This window comes from Parus major, chromosome 15 (assembly GCF_001522545.3).
Source record: "Parus major isolate Abel chromosome 15, Parus_major1.1, whole genome shotgun sequence".
In the NCBI taxonomy this organism is placed as follows: Eukaryota; Metazoa; Chordata; class Aves; order Passeriformes; family Paridae; genus Parus; species Parus major.
In genome coordinates, this window is record NC_031784.1 from 8,749,431 (window position 1) to 8,765,354 (window position 15,924).

At 39.3% G+C, this 15,924-nt stretch overlaps 1 protein-coding gene across 1 annotated transcript in view; it reads left to right on the forward strand.

Moving 5' to 3' along the window:
- MED13L (mediator complex subunit 13L) overlaps positions 1-15,924 on the forward strand; it is a 167,448-nt gene that overhangs the window by 72,853 nt on the left and 78,671 nt on the right. Inside the window, exons 3-4 of the mRNA XM_015644004.3 lie at positions 9,115-9,199; positions 13,502-13,585. Of these exons, the coding sequence (XP_015499490.1) occupies positions 9,115-9,199; positions 13,502-13,585 (169 nt within the window). The remainder of the gene's footprint in view (positions 1-9,114; positions 9,200-13,501; positions 13,586-15,924) is intronic.

The following is a 15,924-nucleotide window of genomic DNA, read 5'->3' on the forward strand; positions in this document are numbered from 1 at the left end:
ATCAGGATCTTCAGGGATCTTCTCGAGCCTTTCCCAAGGGATCACACATTTGACCAGATTATTTTTCAAGGACATTTCTCTGCTTTCAAAGCTGTTTCATATGGACACATATGGACACTTTCACTGTCCCCACTCCGAACCTTCTCTCTCCTAATATATTTATTATTGAACGTGGTCGATTTTTTCTCCCCTGAAGTTTTATTTTTAGCCTGTGTGATCTCAGATCCTTTTCTTAATTGAAAAAGCAGTCCCTGGGTGAAGAGCCCAGACCGGGTCCCAGCCAGCTCCCTCTGCTGGCTTCCTCAGAGGACAAAAATAGATTTAAAAACCTGTTTAAAAACCTGCTTGACATTCTGCTGCCTCCAGCTCAGGCCCTTTGCTGGCGGAACTCAACACAGAACTGTTATTTTGCTTTTGCTTCCGTTCAAGTAGCAGCAAACTCCAGTAAACATTTTCTTACAGAAGTGCACAAAGTATTTTGGCATGTTTTGTGGGGAGTAAAGAACAAACAAAATGACAAAAATATGCTTGTTTTGTCTTTGAAGTCTGTTCTGCGTTTTTGTTCTGTGCCTGTGGTTTTGGAAGGCTCCTGGCCTCCCCAAAAAGAGGAGGTTATAAGGAAAAAGGTTCTCACTGGCACATTTATAAAAACATATTTCATTTACGCTGTTCTTCATACCTCAACTTAAGATGCATTTTCAGGGTTTTTTTTATTACTAAAAATGGTTTCAAAACTAAGAGTCTTTTCTTTTGAAAATATTTTTTCAAGTATTTTATTTACGAGCATCAAGTCTGATCATTTATAACCTAGAAGTGGTACTATAAATTATTTATAACCTAGAAAAAACATATACTTATTCACATCTTTTCGTGTTTTCAAATAGTAACATGAAGAGGATTTATCTAATATGTTCCATATATAATGGAATTATTGTTGTGGTTCATATGTACAACCTTTGGCTATTTTGTGTGGGGCACATGATGTGTACTTAATACCAGAAACTGTTCTAAAAGTATTTCATGTATCCCTTACTTAAATCCAAATCTTGTTTTCTCACAATATATCATTACATTATAGTAAGTTGAGGAAAAGATTTTTTTAATAAAAATTGTTATTTCTATAACCATTAGGTTGGGGAAAAAAAAATTAAAAAAATAGGAGCCTGGGGGCTGCAAGTAGTCATACAGGACCAAAAGCAAGTATGGACTGAGATAAAATAAGCACAATTCTTAATTTTTATGCAGAAGGGTAAACTCAAATTTTATATTACAGAAATCCAAATGTTGGTTTGGTTAAGTCAGCATACAGCTGAGATGGAAATATCACCAGTTCTTGTTCTGTAGAGCAGAGCCCAGCTGGGTGGAAGCAGAGCCTGGGGAGTCTGGGCATGTTACACCCAGGATTTCTCCATGAATGTCTCCTTGGATGTGCTGGAGATTTTGTCTTTCCTTCAGCTGTCATCTTAACATAGCAATTAAAGGCTGTGGCACGCAGCACGTCGTGAAGCAGTGAGGACTGCTGCCCAAGCTGCCTTCCTGCAGGATGAGGATGGATATTCATTCCCTGGCTGCTCCTTGGACAGTGGTGGGAAGTGACCCCATGGCAGTGACTCGTGTCCATGTCCCCTTGGCCATGGCAGTGACTCGTGTCCATGTCCCCTTGGCCATGGCAGTGACTCGTGTCCATGTCCCCTTGGCTGGGGGAAGCTCCTGGGATCGCCCTGGCACGCCAGTGTGGCTCCCTGTGGATGTGGGGCTGGATCACAGGGAGGGATTGGGAACGGGAACGAGGAGGGACAGGATTGCAGAGTCTGAGTGGAATTGCCTGTCTGGAGCCGTGTGGAAGGGCAGGGGTGCTGCTCTCTGAACTGAGCTGTGCTCCAGCAGTGACGTCCTGCATATTTGGGAAGTGAGGGAAGACTCTGGGCTCCTTTCGCTTTCCAAGTAGGGATTAATAGGGACGGCAGTTTTCCTCAGAACAAGCCCCGTGTTACTTGGGAATGGCCAAAGTCACTCTGATTTCTCCAGAGAGACTCGCTGCCCTCAAACCTCGAGGTTCTGTTACCTCCAGCAGAGCTCTGGGAACAGGGAATGCAGTCAGTGTCCCACCAGTGCTGGTAAACACCACTTGTGTCTGGAGAGGAAAAATGAAAGTCCTCCTCATTGCATCGATGGTGCTGGGGAAAGTGTCCTTGCTGTGCATCCACTGAAGGAATTCCGTATTCTTTGAACCTGGGGAGATCAAAAGGCAGAAGTGGGGGTTGCAGCTGATATGTGGAATTGAGGGTCACGATGGGTGCAAGGTGCAAGTGGTCACTGGAAATGGAAGTGAAGAAAACTTGGGAGATTTGGAAGGGGGAAGAAGAGAGCAGATGAAATTTGGAGAGTACGGGTTGTTTCTGGGATTAGGAAAGCATAGTATGCTTTTGAAAATTTCTCTTCAAAGTTTTTTGGGTTGCTTTTATGTTGTTCTGATAAACTACCTTTAATGTCTTTATTCCAAAGAGTTGAAGATGTAAAGGAAAATGAAGAGTTGGAAATGTGAGGGGGAATTCTAGAAACTCCCAGGAGTAAAGTTAAGAAAATACTTCTTTTCTACTGGTATCCATAGCCTGGAACATTTTAGGAAATGATGGTGAGAATCTCCCAAACCTTTAGTGCCTTTTCACTTATGGTCAGCTTATGCTTTTCATTTATAGGAAATACCTCTGCAAAGAAATATAAAGTGGCTTGGAAATAAGACTGCTTAACAGAAACACACGGTGGGACAAATGAAGCAGCGTAAATCAGGGATTGGAGGGATTTTCTGGCATGTGAGAGCAGGTTTCCCGTTGCATACGACTTCCTGCTTTCTTTGAGAAACTGTGTAGACCACATGTTTTATTTCTGTTCCTTTTACTCTTTTTGGTGATTGTAGAAAGCATTCACAGTAAAAACCACACAGCAAACCCATGGTTTGATTTGGAATCTGTCCTGTCTCAGGAGTGAGCAGCTCAGCTCTGCACAGTTCCTCTGCATTCCTACAGAGAGAGCAGACTCGGGCTGTAATTGCACAGAAGTGCTCATTCTGATTTCATAGATAATAATTTTGGTTAACCAAGCTGCTGAGAAACTGTCCCTGTGAAGATCTGGCTGTGGTGTACTCTGGTGAAAGACAGGAGAGGCCGTGCAGGAGCACAGGAATGTGAGTGTGTGGGCCAGGGAGAGGATGTAACATTTAATGTGTATTTTATAAAAAACAACTCTGTACCTACTGGGATTGAGGAAGCGATAAAAGTATTACTTTAAGTAGTGCTAACACAATCTAAGTGCAGATAGTTACCTACCATCTGTTTTTCAATAAATAGCTATTATGCTAATTTCTGTTTCAATGCGCAACAATTAAAGCCTCCGAGTATTCCTGTGATATTCAACAGCTGTTGCCTTTGAAGGTTTTATTTATCCTTCTGAAGTGCAACAATTTTAGTTTCATAGTCAACTCTGCTTGCAAGTGTTGGTTTTTATATCAAAAATTGCGGTGCATTGAGATGCAAACTTGGGTCGTGCCTGAGCAGCAACCTCTGGGCATGGTCTCCATTAATATTCTGATTTTCCTGGAAGCTGTTAAGGATACCTTGGGAGGATGCGGATTGGAAACGCTTCTGTGCATGTCCAGTGAATATTCCCTCAATTTGGAAATAGGAGAACACAAATGAAAATTCTGGGGAACATTTTCACTGGTTTGGTTGATTTTATGATGAGCTGACTTGGGGAAGGGAGCCAAGATGGATTCTCAGGCTTGTACGAGTGAGCAGCACAATTTCCCTACGATCATAACCAGCACAAGGAAATTAGATCTCTAAGTGGGTTGAATCTGATTTAGTAATAAGTCAATTTAATCACTAATGACTTCAAACGCAGATTTTACAAGGTGATCAATGGCAGTATAGCAATGATCGATCAATGGTGTTGTCTTTAATTGGATTTTTATGGGTATAATATAGTTTTTCAGAATTAATGTACCATTGCATTGTGTTGTTACTCTCTTAACTCAATTTTTTAGGAGAAATGATGCTTCAAAATGCTCGTTGGTTTTTGAAATATTGTTCTAAGGGCACGTTAATAAAAATACAGATGAAAAATTAAATGCTTGCTTTTAGTAATTTTATGTCTGATGTTGTTGGAGCTGTTTAGCCATATGGTTTTAAAACATGGAAAAAACCTCACATCCTTCATATTTCATGGCAACAAGGGGGTAAAATATCAAAGGCTAGGAAGGGAGCGTGTGCTGCTCTGAATGTGAATCTTGAGGAGCTGAGTAAGTCCCCGTCCTCAGCAGTTTGACATAGTAATCTTCCCTGGAAGTAATCTCCTTGTCCCATGTGTCCTGCTTTAATCTATCAGTATTTCTGCAGTGTGCAGCAAGAAATTGATTTTCAGTAATTTTAATGGCTGAATAACTGGTGCTGTCCCAGAGTGTTTTTTCATATTTGCAGTGGCCAATGTGGTAACTGAGGGCAGTGTTCTGGATAATGGGTTTCATTAGCTCTGATGCCTGAGGTAAAAAAGCAGTAGGTGGGAATAAAGCCTTGTTTTTGATGTCTAGACGTTCATTTCAGCTGTTGCTGCAATATGATACATTAAAAGGAAATATGTAACATAGCTCTGAGGAAATATGTATTCTTTGAAACTAATTCTGCTTTTAAACTGCACAAGGCAGTGTGACCTGAATTATTAAAATGTGGGTGGCTAGATTTCTTAAAGGTATAACTGTCTCTGCAGTGCCGACACAGCCTCGACTTGCCTCCTCTCCTTCCTTCCTATATTTCTTTTAAGTAAAATATGTCAGTTTGGCCACTGAAGCAGAACAGAGATCTTATTATCTTTCCAGTATCTCTGCTGGGAGACCTAAAATTATTGAAGTATTTGCTTTGATATTTTGCTGTGACTTCTCTCCTTGAAATTTTTATAATGGATCTTTTTTTTTTGAGAACATGGCTGGCTTCATAAAAATCGTTGGACACTTTGAAGACCTTAATATCTCTGACTTGAAAATAAAAAAGATCCCAAGCCAACTAAGCTGCTCATTAATGTATGTTTAAATTAAAAATTTCCCATGTAAGTCTAAATTCTTGTAGTTGCCTTTCATTCTTTTAACATCTGATCTGCAAGAATAAACATAAAAATCAACACAAGCATTTTATTCATTTTTTGAACCTATGAAAACAAAATCATAACAAATGCCTAAAACCTTCATATATGAAAGCTGTTGATTAATTCCCATTCTGTTTGAACACCAGCAGTGAGATTAACACCTCCACTGTAATCCATTATAAGTGTCAGATACACGTTTTTCTTGTTTTGGATTTTCTGCTGTTCTTGATAATTTTTTTTCTGAGAATCCAGATTTTTTTAGAGACAGAATATTAATAAACTTACTGGTTTTATTTTGGGAGATGATTTAATTTTTTTTAAAAAATAACAAAACGTAACTACAGGAAAGCAGTTGGTGAAAAATGACATGGTGAAATTCTCCCTCTGTTGCAGGACAGTGAGAAGGGGATGAGCTGCCTTTTAAAGCAAAAGCTTCTCCCAGGTGTCATCCTTCTCAGAGTGTGCTGAGGCTTGGATAGGGTAGTTAACTTATACAGAAATATATGTATATACACACAGGGCTACAGCTATGTGTGTGCATAAACTGGTCCCAGTGGAGGAGCAGTCACCTGCCAGGTCACTGTGGTGAGAAGGAGCCTGGGCTCCTGGAGGTCACCCAGCCTGACCCCTGCCCAGGATGGGATTGCTGCAAACAAGGCTCACATCAGCCATGGCTTTGTAACCCCATGGCCTGGCAAGCAGTGACCCACAGTTTGTCCCCTCTGCTTTGCTGCCTCTCTTGTCCCCTGCTCTGACTTCCATGGAGGAAAATGTAGTTTGTGCTCCGTTGTGCCTTCCCTCACTAAAACATTCCATCTGTCCTAGAAGTTCTCTGGTTTGGAAGATGCCTTTCACAGCTGTTGTTCAGTGTCACATCTGTTGTGTCTAAAGAGAAATATTTCAACTGAAGGAACAGAAACGCATCCAGGACAGGCCAGAGGTGCTCCCATGTTTTGGAACCTGTGCAGCACCTGTGTTCTGCTGGCTGTGCCTGGAAATGCTATCAGGAGCATGGGAAAGCTGAGGGGGCTGGAGTTCGTTTGGAGTGTTAAAAGCATTAGAAATCATCATGTAGACAGACAGAGACTATTTTCTAGGCTTCAATTTGCTATAAGGAATTTAAAATACTCTTCAAAATCTAAAATATAGTTAAATTATAAGTGTCAAGAACTTTGGAATTTACAGGGAATAGTCTAATTTTTAGTGTTTTGCCAAGCTTTTTTATTGGTCACCATATGCATCCTGAAGTTGTAACTTGCTCCAGTCATTTCAACACTTTCCTTGTGGAATCTGGATCAGGAAGCCAAAGAGCAGAGAGAAAGTGAAATGCTGCACTTCTAATTTTTCCTTCTCAATTTTATGGCATCAGACATATGTACATGCTCTTAATTGTATGATGTACTTTTTTAGTAGGATAAAGAAGCATTAGAGATAATTACAGTAAGTATAGTGCTTTAATATATCTGGGAATTAGAGGCATTATTTATTATAGGAAAATGGTTATGGCAATGTCTTATGATATGCTTAGAGTTAAATTTAATAAGGAAGTAATTTTATTTCCATTTCATATGTAATTTATGTGAATTCTGCATACTACAAAAGGCAGTTTGGAAAATTAGAATATTGAGGATTGATACCACTCTAGACTTTCCCCTTTTCCCTGTCCCACTCCACTGACGCTCCTCAGCCAGTCTGACCTCATGGCACACTTGACCTTTGGGACTTGGCTTCAGCATTAACATTGCTTTTTCCCTGCTTTTCCTAGGATTTTGGACACCTTCCTCCCAGCCTGCTGAGTGCAGGACAGCCATGGATGCAGTTGTGGTGGTGGGTAGGGAGGGGGAGTGCTGCCAGCTTCCATTTCCTCATCCAATCCCTACTGCTGGGATATGTAGTGCTTTCATGTCTGGGATTGTGGAGGAATAACAGGCTGGGGTAGCCTAGGGAACCTGAGCAGGGAAAAAAATACAGGTGATGTCCAGACAAAAAATAATTTTGGATTCAAATTATCCCAACTCTACAGAATATTACATTCAGTGGTGTAAAGCAGTGTGATCTGATCTGAATTCTTCTGAAATGGCAAAATTATACTTGGAGAAAATAGTTCTGAGAGAGGATACAAAATGTGACAAGGTCCCATTAGTCTGCTCCCTACCTGGGAGTAGGTAAGGGGTTAGGACTGAGAATTTCAGAACTGCTGGTGGAAACTTTCCTGTAAAATCAAAGACTTGATTCTTGTCTCCCCTATTTTCCATGAAGCTCCTAAAGCAGGGGCAATAGTGGCAGTACAGGCTAGGATAGGGTGAATCTGGACAAGAGCTCACTGCTGTGTAAGAGTGAATTTATTTTGACTTTTACAGATTGACTTCATGATGTTGTCCAAAAATTTGATTTTTAATTTAAATACTGAATTATTATGCAGGTGTGATCTCTCACAGTGTAACTAATCTGTAACTTTTCATATATTTGAGGATTATGTAATTTTTAAGTGCAAGACTGTACCTGCTTCTGGGGCTTCACTAGTTCTGAGCTGTTGAGAATTTATACATCAATAGTTCTGACCGTGCACGGGGGTTGTGAGTTCCTTAAGCGCAGTGTTTTACCCATGAAAGCCGAGGAGTTCTGTGCAGTAAATAGCCATGGCCCATTACATCCTCAGTGTCAGGGAGGGCTTGCAAGCATTAAAGGGCTTGCAGTGGTTTCTAAGGAAAAGCTCCTTGGCTGCTGCTTGTGCCCAGGGGCACAGGTCTGTGTCTCCATTCTCCCGGCAAGTCCTGTGCTGTCCGATAAAGGTGATTTAGGTACTAAAACCTGGCTTTTCCATTCTGCACGGAGAGGCTCTGTTACCGACATTAGCATATCACAACATTGCACATGCAAAAAAATGTGCTTTTTCTTGTCTGAGTGTGTGAGTTACAGCTCCTGGAGAAGCAGCACAACAGTGGCTCGAGGCTTTGAAGGCTGCTGGCAATATTGATATTTTCCATGGTGCACAAACTCCTTAGAAGTTTGCCTTTAAACATGGTTGTAAACTATACTGAGATAATCATCTCTGTGCGATAGACGCGCTGCTGGGAGGTCTCGTCCTGCAAATTGGCCAGGGAGAGGTGTGAAGTATTCAGTGCTTAACGTGCAGTAGATTTTTATGTTTGCACTTTTAAAGATCTGCCGACTGACTATTCCTGTAAAATTGAAATGACAGAACAATTAACGAATTCGTACTCCTTGAAAAACTTGTTTTATCATCTGTTTTTACTCTGCATCTTCTGCCTGAGTAAGATTTAGAATCTGGTACAGGCATACCAGAAATAGTGTTACTCCTGGTAGTTTTAGCACCCAAAAGCCATGAGTAAGGACAGCAGATATTTTTGAGGTTTGTCTGTCAGGTGACTAATTCAGGCTGCACTCTACTATGAGAGATAATTAGACTTACTTTTTTAAACTCTAGAAGCTCTGCAGTTCGGTACTGAGTGTACAGTTTTTATTTTGGTATAAAATCTGCTGTGTATTGCTAAAACTGCAATAGTTGAAGTCAGTACAATGGAGGAATTGCACTTGAGTGTGACAGCGAGAGGTTCAGAGGAGTCGTTTCATGTTGTTTCAGTTATGTAAATTGATTTTACACCTTTAATGATTCACTTTGTTTCTTGATTGTCGGCATCTGTGGTTAAGTTTTAAAGGCTCTCTCAGCAGTGGTGGATAAGAATGATCGTGCATTCCTCACCCCTGTTCTTGAATACTGAATGCTACAAACAAATGGGTTTGCTTTTATGCTTTTGTGTTTGCTTTTTTTTTTTTTTTTTAAATTCAAAGGCTGCATCTTCGGCAAGTAAAGATTAAAGCTGCTTGGGTGATATAGGTAATAGTTGAAATAGTTTAATGAAACATGCTACTTTGAAAATTAAAGCTGTGGAAGATATGTTTTGGATAAATGTTTGTATGTCCCTATTCTGAGCATGTTGACATTTTGTGTTTTTGTAGTGGTGGAAGAAGGATTCTGGGAGAATGGACTTTCCTATGAGTGTAGGACCCTGCTCTTCAAAGCCATTCATAATCTTCTGGAAAGGTAAGAAAAACTCTAGGGCTCTCAGATATTTCACTTTGATACTTAAAATCGTACAGGATACGTGTAGAGCAATTATGTTATTATGGATCTTAAACTACGTTTTTTTTAGAGTTAGACCTTGAATCCAAGAGAGCAGGATAGAGATGGAACTCTTAAGTCATTGACACTGGAAGTTTATCATAAAACACTATACAAACTAAACACTCATACAAACAATAATGTTGATACATATTTCTGCTCGGATTTTTCCTAAGGAGCTGTTTAAAAGCAAGCCAAAAAAAGGGGAAGTTTTCACCTTCTGGAAGTGCTTAGAGAATGTCATTGTATCTGACCTCCAATGCCTTGATGAGGTTAAATGATACATATCTTAAAAGCTCTTAACTCTCTTTTCTCAATTATCCTGGTTACATGCATGTTAAAATTTGACTACATTTGTGCACAGTATTCAGGGTGAAGCTTAACAGTTCCTGGCTCTGATGAGCCACATACATGTATGACTTTACTTCAGAGTTATTCTGTGATTAGTTAATACACTTATGCCTTTTTCTTCCTAATCCAGCTATCAATTTTTAAGATTACTGAAGATTATCTTGTTCTTAGGCCTGTTGAGTGGGACATGGCATCTTGGGCTATATAATTTTATTCTTTCTGTTTCTGCAGTTCTTCAGGTCATCATCACCTTCCTATACTGCATCCTAGTTCTTACAAATTTGGATAGCTTCTTAGAATTAAATGTCATTAGACTATTCCCACTTTCTCTGAGGTTATAATAATACTAATAACAACAACAACAACAAAATAGAATGCACCTTTGTGTTGCAGTAATTTTGTAGAATGCAGCCTTGGATATATTTCCTTTCAGAAACTAAGCAAATGGAAAACATTTTCATCTTGTCTCATTTAGTGTCCTGTTTGCTTTGATGTAGATTTACTGGTAATGAGGTTTGCATTATGTTCCTGAGGCTGTGTTTCCATGGGGTGGCTGAATTACCTGTGTGCATATTTGCAGGTACAAAGGATTAGTTGTTTTATTCCCTGTTTTCTATCCCATCAGTCTCTTTAGGGGATTTTTATAAAAATTGTAGGCTACTTAGGATGAACAAAAGTATAAAAATTAAATTCCAAGTTTAGAATGTTCATTAGTTCTTTCGTAGCTTTATAGTATAAAAAGTAAAATAAATTTGATATGTATTTATTAATCTGTGGTACCCAGACAGCTGACTTCTAAGTGTAAAGTGGCTAATTTTATTCTTTAGATCTCTTAAAACTTGTGAAATAAATTTCTTTTTTTTTTTTTGATATAACTTAATTGAAATCAGTTGGCAGTGGTGGAACTGTTCTGTCCAGCTGTGACTGGAAAGTCTTTTTCTTCCAGCAGTAGTTGGTGAACACACCTCAGGTGTTTGCTGAGAGCCTCAGTTCATGTCCTGATAAACTGAAACAATTAATGTCACGATAAGCTGATATGATTAATGTTGTGATAAGATGATATGATAAATGTTATGATAAGCTGATATGATTCATGTCATGATAAGCTGATACAGCTCCTGCTGCAGACCCAGACTTGGACATGAGCATCTTCTCGCTGCTCAGCTTACTTTAATTTTTACAGTTTCATAGTTGAATTTACTTCAAGTTATTAACTTTTTATATCTCTCTTTTTTTTTTTTTTCCCTGCTGTACCAAATCTGAACTTAACATCATAATTACTTCATTTAAAGCAATAGCAACATGGGTGCAGGCTTTATTAAATATCACTTTACAGCTCTATTTTGCCCTGTGTTTAGGAAAAGCCCCTTTAATAAAGCAGAAGGCTCGAACGCGTTTCTGGCCCATCAGCCAGGCCCGGTGCCGGCGGTTGCTGTTTTGTGGGGTTTGGGGTTTATTTCGTGTTTATTTCGCTGGAGGCTGAGGGGGATCGGCCGTGGCGGGAGGGAAATGGCGAGAGGAGGAACCGTGAGGGGGGAGCGGCCCCTCATGGAGGAGCCTGAGGGACCTGTGGGGACAACACGGGGCAGGGAGGAAGCAATAGCGTCTGCTTTTACCAGACCCCGGCAAAGGCAAGAAAAAGGGCCTTTACACAACTGGTTGTGGGTTTTTTTTTTCTTTTTTTTCTTTTTCTTTTTCTTTTTTTTTTTCCGTCTCCTCTGTACCCACACTGATGTTCAGTTTATGCTAATTGGCAGTATAGAAAGCATTACAAGATTTGAGGGATGAGTACTCAAAATATTACGGTATGGTTTCATAACCATTGGTGTGCCCTTGGCAGGTCATTTTTTCATGGGAAAATCAGAAATACAGGAGGTATGCCAGTGAAGTGCTGGAACAGCTGCACAGCTGAGGGAGGCATTGCCCAGCCCTGAGGAGGGAGAGAAGCCAGGGCCTGAGGGGTGTTTCATGTCCTTCTATCATTAAATAACTGCTTTTTATGACTATATATTGGGGTTTTTTTACACAAGTCCATTGTTACAGCTCACTGTGAAAGACTAGTTACCTTTAATGCTTATACAGCAAAAATAACCATACTGCCATTAACTGCCCGCCCGGCCGCATCTGAGATCCGCACTGCTGCAGGCATGGCTCTGATTTTATATGGGATTATTCCTTAAATAAGCCGTGATTTAGTTTAGCATGTAGGGTTGACTGATTTTTAAGGACAAATCTTCCCATGAAGACTTTTTTTCTAGGAAAGCAGCATTAGTTTGAGGCAGTTAAACCTGCTGTGGTAAGACACAGCAATGTGGCATTGAAGTGTGTGTGATGGGAAGAGTTTATTACATTTTTTTGCTACTACAGATTATTTTCTTTAAGGATCTGATGTAAACTTCACAGACTTCCTTTTGTTTGTATAAAACATGCTGGCTCTGACAGACTCTCTGATAGCAAATATTTCCTAGGGAAATAGTTGCTGAAGCTTTTTTTCCCCCTCTACCAATGTCTTTAGATCTTTGCTGCCTTAGCTTTCATATTCAGTTTCAGATATTGGTTATTCAACTGCAGTGGATTATTTTTGCTTTAATTGACAAAATGCTGGTAGAATTTTCTTCAGCTTTAACTTTGGGAAGTCCTGCCAAGTTTATACAGAAAAATTGGGAGCATATTAGCATTTACATTGTCAGTTGTCCATTTCCTATCTGTGTCTTCTAGGTATGTTTTGAAGTGTAGATCACACAGCTTTTTTGAACCTTGCAGAATGTACTTGCCCAGAAAGTTTTATGTAATTTTTAATTTTTTACTCCTTTGTTTTGGCTAATCTCTAGCAGCTGCTATAGAAATAAACTACTGGAAAACTTAAAAGAGTATAAAAATCTAGTTCCGTCATTGAAATAAAAAATACTGAATAGATGTGAAATGTATGGGCAAGGTTTGCATATTACTTGTAATGGTGTATAAACCACTAGCAACAAATAACCAGTTTTACAGAATTTTTGAAGCATATTATTTACCTTACTGAAAAATACGCCTTAATTATGAATTTCTGTGTGTGGTCCCTTGGGCAGCATGTTCAGGTACATGTTTAATGTATGAGGCATATTCAGGGTTGGCAAATTGCTCCTGTGATTCATCTGCACAGGTGGACCTAAAAAGACACCAGGCACTCCCTAATGTGTCCATTTCAATTGGGTATTGATCACTTTGTGTCCTCACTGTTGAGGTTTGCTTAAAGAGGAATATGCAATTTCTTAAAAGAATCTGTGGACTTTGTAAGGGACCACAGAGAATGGAATTTATTGCTCTACTTTTGGTGATGTGGGAGTATATTTGATGGAGTGAGGTTTTCTGACAGAGGAAGCAGTAATTATGGGAGTTTCAGCACCTGAAGTCATGCTGGGGATCATGTGAAGGGAAAATTGTATCATTTTTAATATTTCCTTAATGCAATTTTCTGTCATTTCTTTACTATACCTTTTACATGCCAAAAATATGGAAATGCATATTCTTTATCATCTGAAATCTGAAAGACTGGATAGAAAAGAACTTGTACAAATGAATGGCCTTTGTTCAAGAAGAGGAGTGTGAAAAATAGAATGAGGGATCAGTCAGCACAAAGAGTAGCACAGAGTGGAAAAGATTGTGGCAAAGGTGAGGGGAAAATGCATGAAGTTCAGCATCAGTGGCAGTGTCATGAGATGGGACAGGGATTTTCTATGACTGATATGGGAAAGCAAAAAAAGGAACAAACTTTTATTTCATTCTGATTGAAATTCATCTGCCTAATCCCTTAGAGTCACTGTATTCAAAGACTCCTTTTAATTACGCTTTAAGATGTAATTAGTAATTGTTGCTGTAATTGTTTTCTAGATGCCTGATGGATAAAAACTTCGTAAGAATTGGGAAATGGTTCATTCGGCCCTATGACAAGGATGAAAAGCCTGTTAATAAAAGGTAAGGACATCTCTACATCAAATCCTGCTTCTGTCAGTGTTGTGGATTGTGTGATGGTAATTGGATGCTTCATTTTGGTGGTAGTTTTCCCACTTTTTTTGCCATGTAACAAGTGAAAACACAGATGCCGTGTTCACATCAGTAAGACATAGAAAGCAATTAAGTAAGTTTTCAGTCCTTGTTATGATAATTTAAGATAAGAAGGCGAGGTTGGTATTTATCCATTAGCTCCACAGAAATGTCACATTTATTAATATCTTTTGAACAGCATCTGCCTTTTCCTCTCATTATACAACAGAATTGCAAGCAAGCAGTTATAACGAATTATTTTAATTTCTGGACACTAAACCCCAACCTGACATTTTAAGCAGTAAAATTAAGTAGTCGATAGATTTCTTGATTTATTTTCTTTAAAGATGCCACCCTCAATACACAGTTTCCCTGCTCAGGCAGGCTGACAGATCAGACCTATAGGAGTGATTAATGTACTTCTCCCACAGCAACACAGCCGTGGAACAGGGGTAGCTGGCTCCACTGCTCGCTATTTCCTCTCTGAGCTCTAAAGGTTACAATGTTCTCAGATCTTCTGGTACTTGCATTTATAGTCATCCGCTAAACAAGTTCTGTCAAAAATAATCTGAGTTAAGCTGAAACGCAGATTTTCTAACGGGAATCATTTTGACAGAACTGGGTTAGGAAGTGACTAAACACACAGTTATGCTGGGAGATTTGAAGGTAATGAGCAGTGGAGATGAAGTGGGGTGGCAACTTCTTCATCCGTCCAGTGTAGCTGCAGTCACACAGCATCTGATGGCAGGGTGGGGACAGGTGGAAATCATCCTTTGCATCAGACCTGTCTTCTCCTTCTCATCATGATCTCACTGCAAGGTTTAGCTGCAGAAATGTTACAGTGCAATGCTACAGACCATTTGATTTCTTCTGTAGCAAACTTGGTGTAAACCAGTGGCTTAGAAACAGCATTTGGTTTTGTGAGAGTGCAGGAGTTAACCATGGATTTGTCTCCTTTCTAAAACATGAAGTGTTAACGTAGCTTAGAGTTACCTATTTTGTTTCTGTTTACTTTGTGGCTGACACAGTGTGTGTGTAACCTTGGATTTCACATTGATCTAATGGCAAGGAGCCATGGAAAGGCCCAGGTTTTTCCATACCTTCCCCTGTCCTGGCTTTGTGTAACCACCTTTCTCCCTTGTGTTTTCTCTGCTGATTTTCTGAACATACTAACATCAGCTTAATTTTCTGGAAGATTAATTCCCTTAAGTGACGTAAGTAGGGGTCAATTCCAGTTTCTGGAAAAGAGAGGCAGCTCCTTTCAGCAAAAGCTGTTTGTTTTATCCACGTCACTGCAGCCTGAGTGCTTAGATTAAATGTGCTTGTGAGTCTCCTGCCTGTTCTGGTGTGTATCAATTTAATAAATTAAGCATCTGATACAGTAGATGATGTCTGTCAAAAACAGCAGCAGCACTGCCGTGGGAGGTAATATCACCTTAGAATTCTGACAGATTAGTAAGTCCTGTGTCTGATTTACATGTGTGTAACACCATATCAACCTGCACAGTGAGGGTTCTGTAGGGGATAATTGCATTTGTAAACAGAAGTGCAGTCTGCACATAAGGAAATCTGGCCTGGAAAATGTCACAAAATCCGAGTTCATGTTGAACTCAGTGATTAAAGTATTCCATATATAAATCTGACACTGAGGATTTTAGGATTGGAGGGTGCACTCTTGATTTGAAGAAGATAATGTTTGTTGTTGGTTGGGGCAGTGTTGGTTTCTCTGTTTACTTTTATAAAGTTCATGTCGCTATAGATCCTTTGGATACACACAATCTCAAAAGTGTTTATTTAGCAATAATAACTATGCCTAATTTGAAATAGGTTTTGTGTAGTTTTAGGGTATTAATTTTTTCTCTATAAATATAACATGGAATTAACAATTCTTCCTTAAAGATTTGCAGTGAAAACTGCAAAACTGGACAGTAGAGACAACTGTGGACAGTAGCAACAAGTAGAAGGAGGCTTTGAGGACTAATCTGTCCAGACACCTTTAATTTAATCGTTTAAGCTTTCTTTTTCAGCATAGCACAAAAAGCTATCTTCACAAATTGATTCATGTTAATTCCAGATAAATTCTTTGTGAAGGTCTTGCTCTAAGCAGCAGCTTGTTCTAGATAAAGCAATAAGGAATAGTCACAGGAAAAAGAGGCCAACTGTGAGAATGTTTAGGTATTTTAACATAAAATCTTCATAACCAAAAAAAAAGGCATTTTATAAAATATTACTTAAAGCTGTGTTATTATATAAAGTAATAGAAATAAATA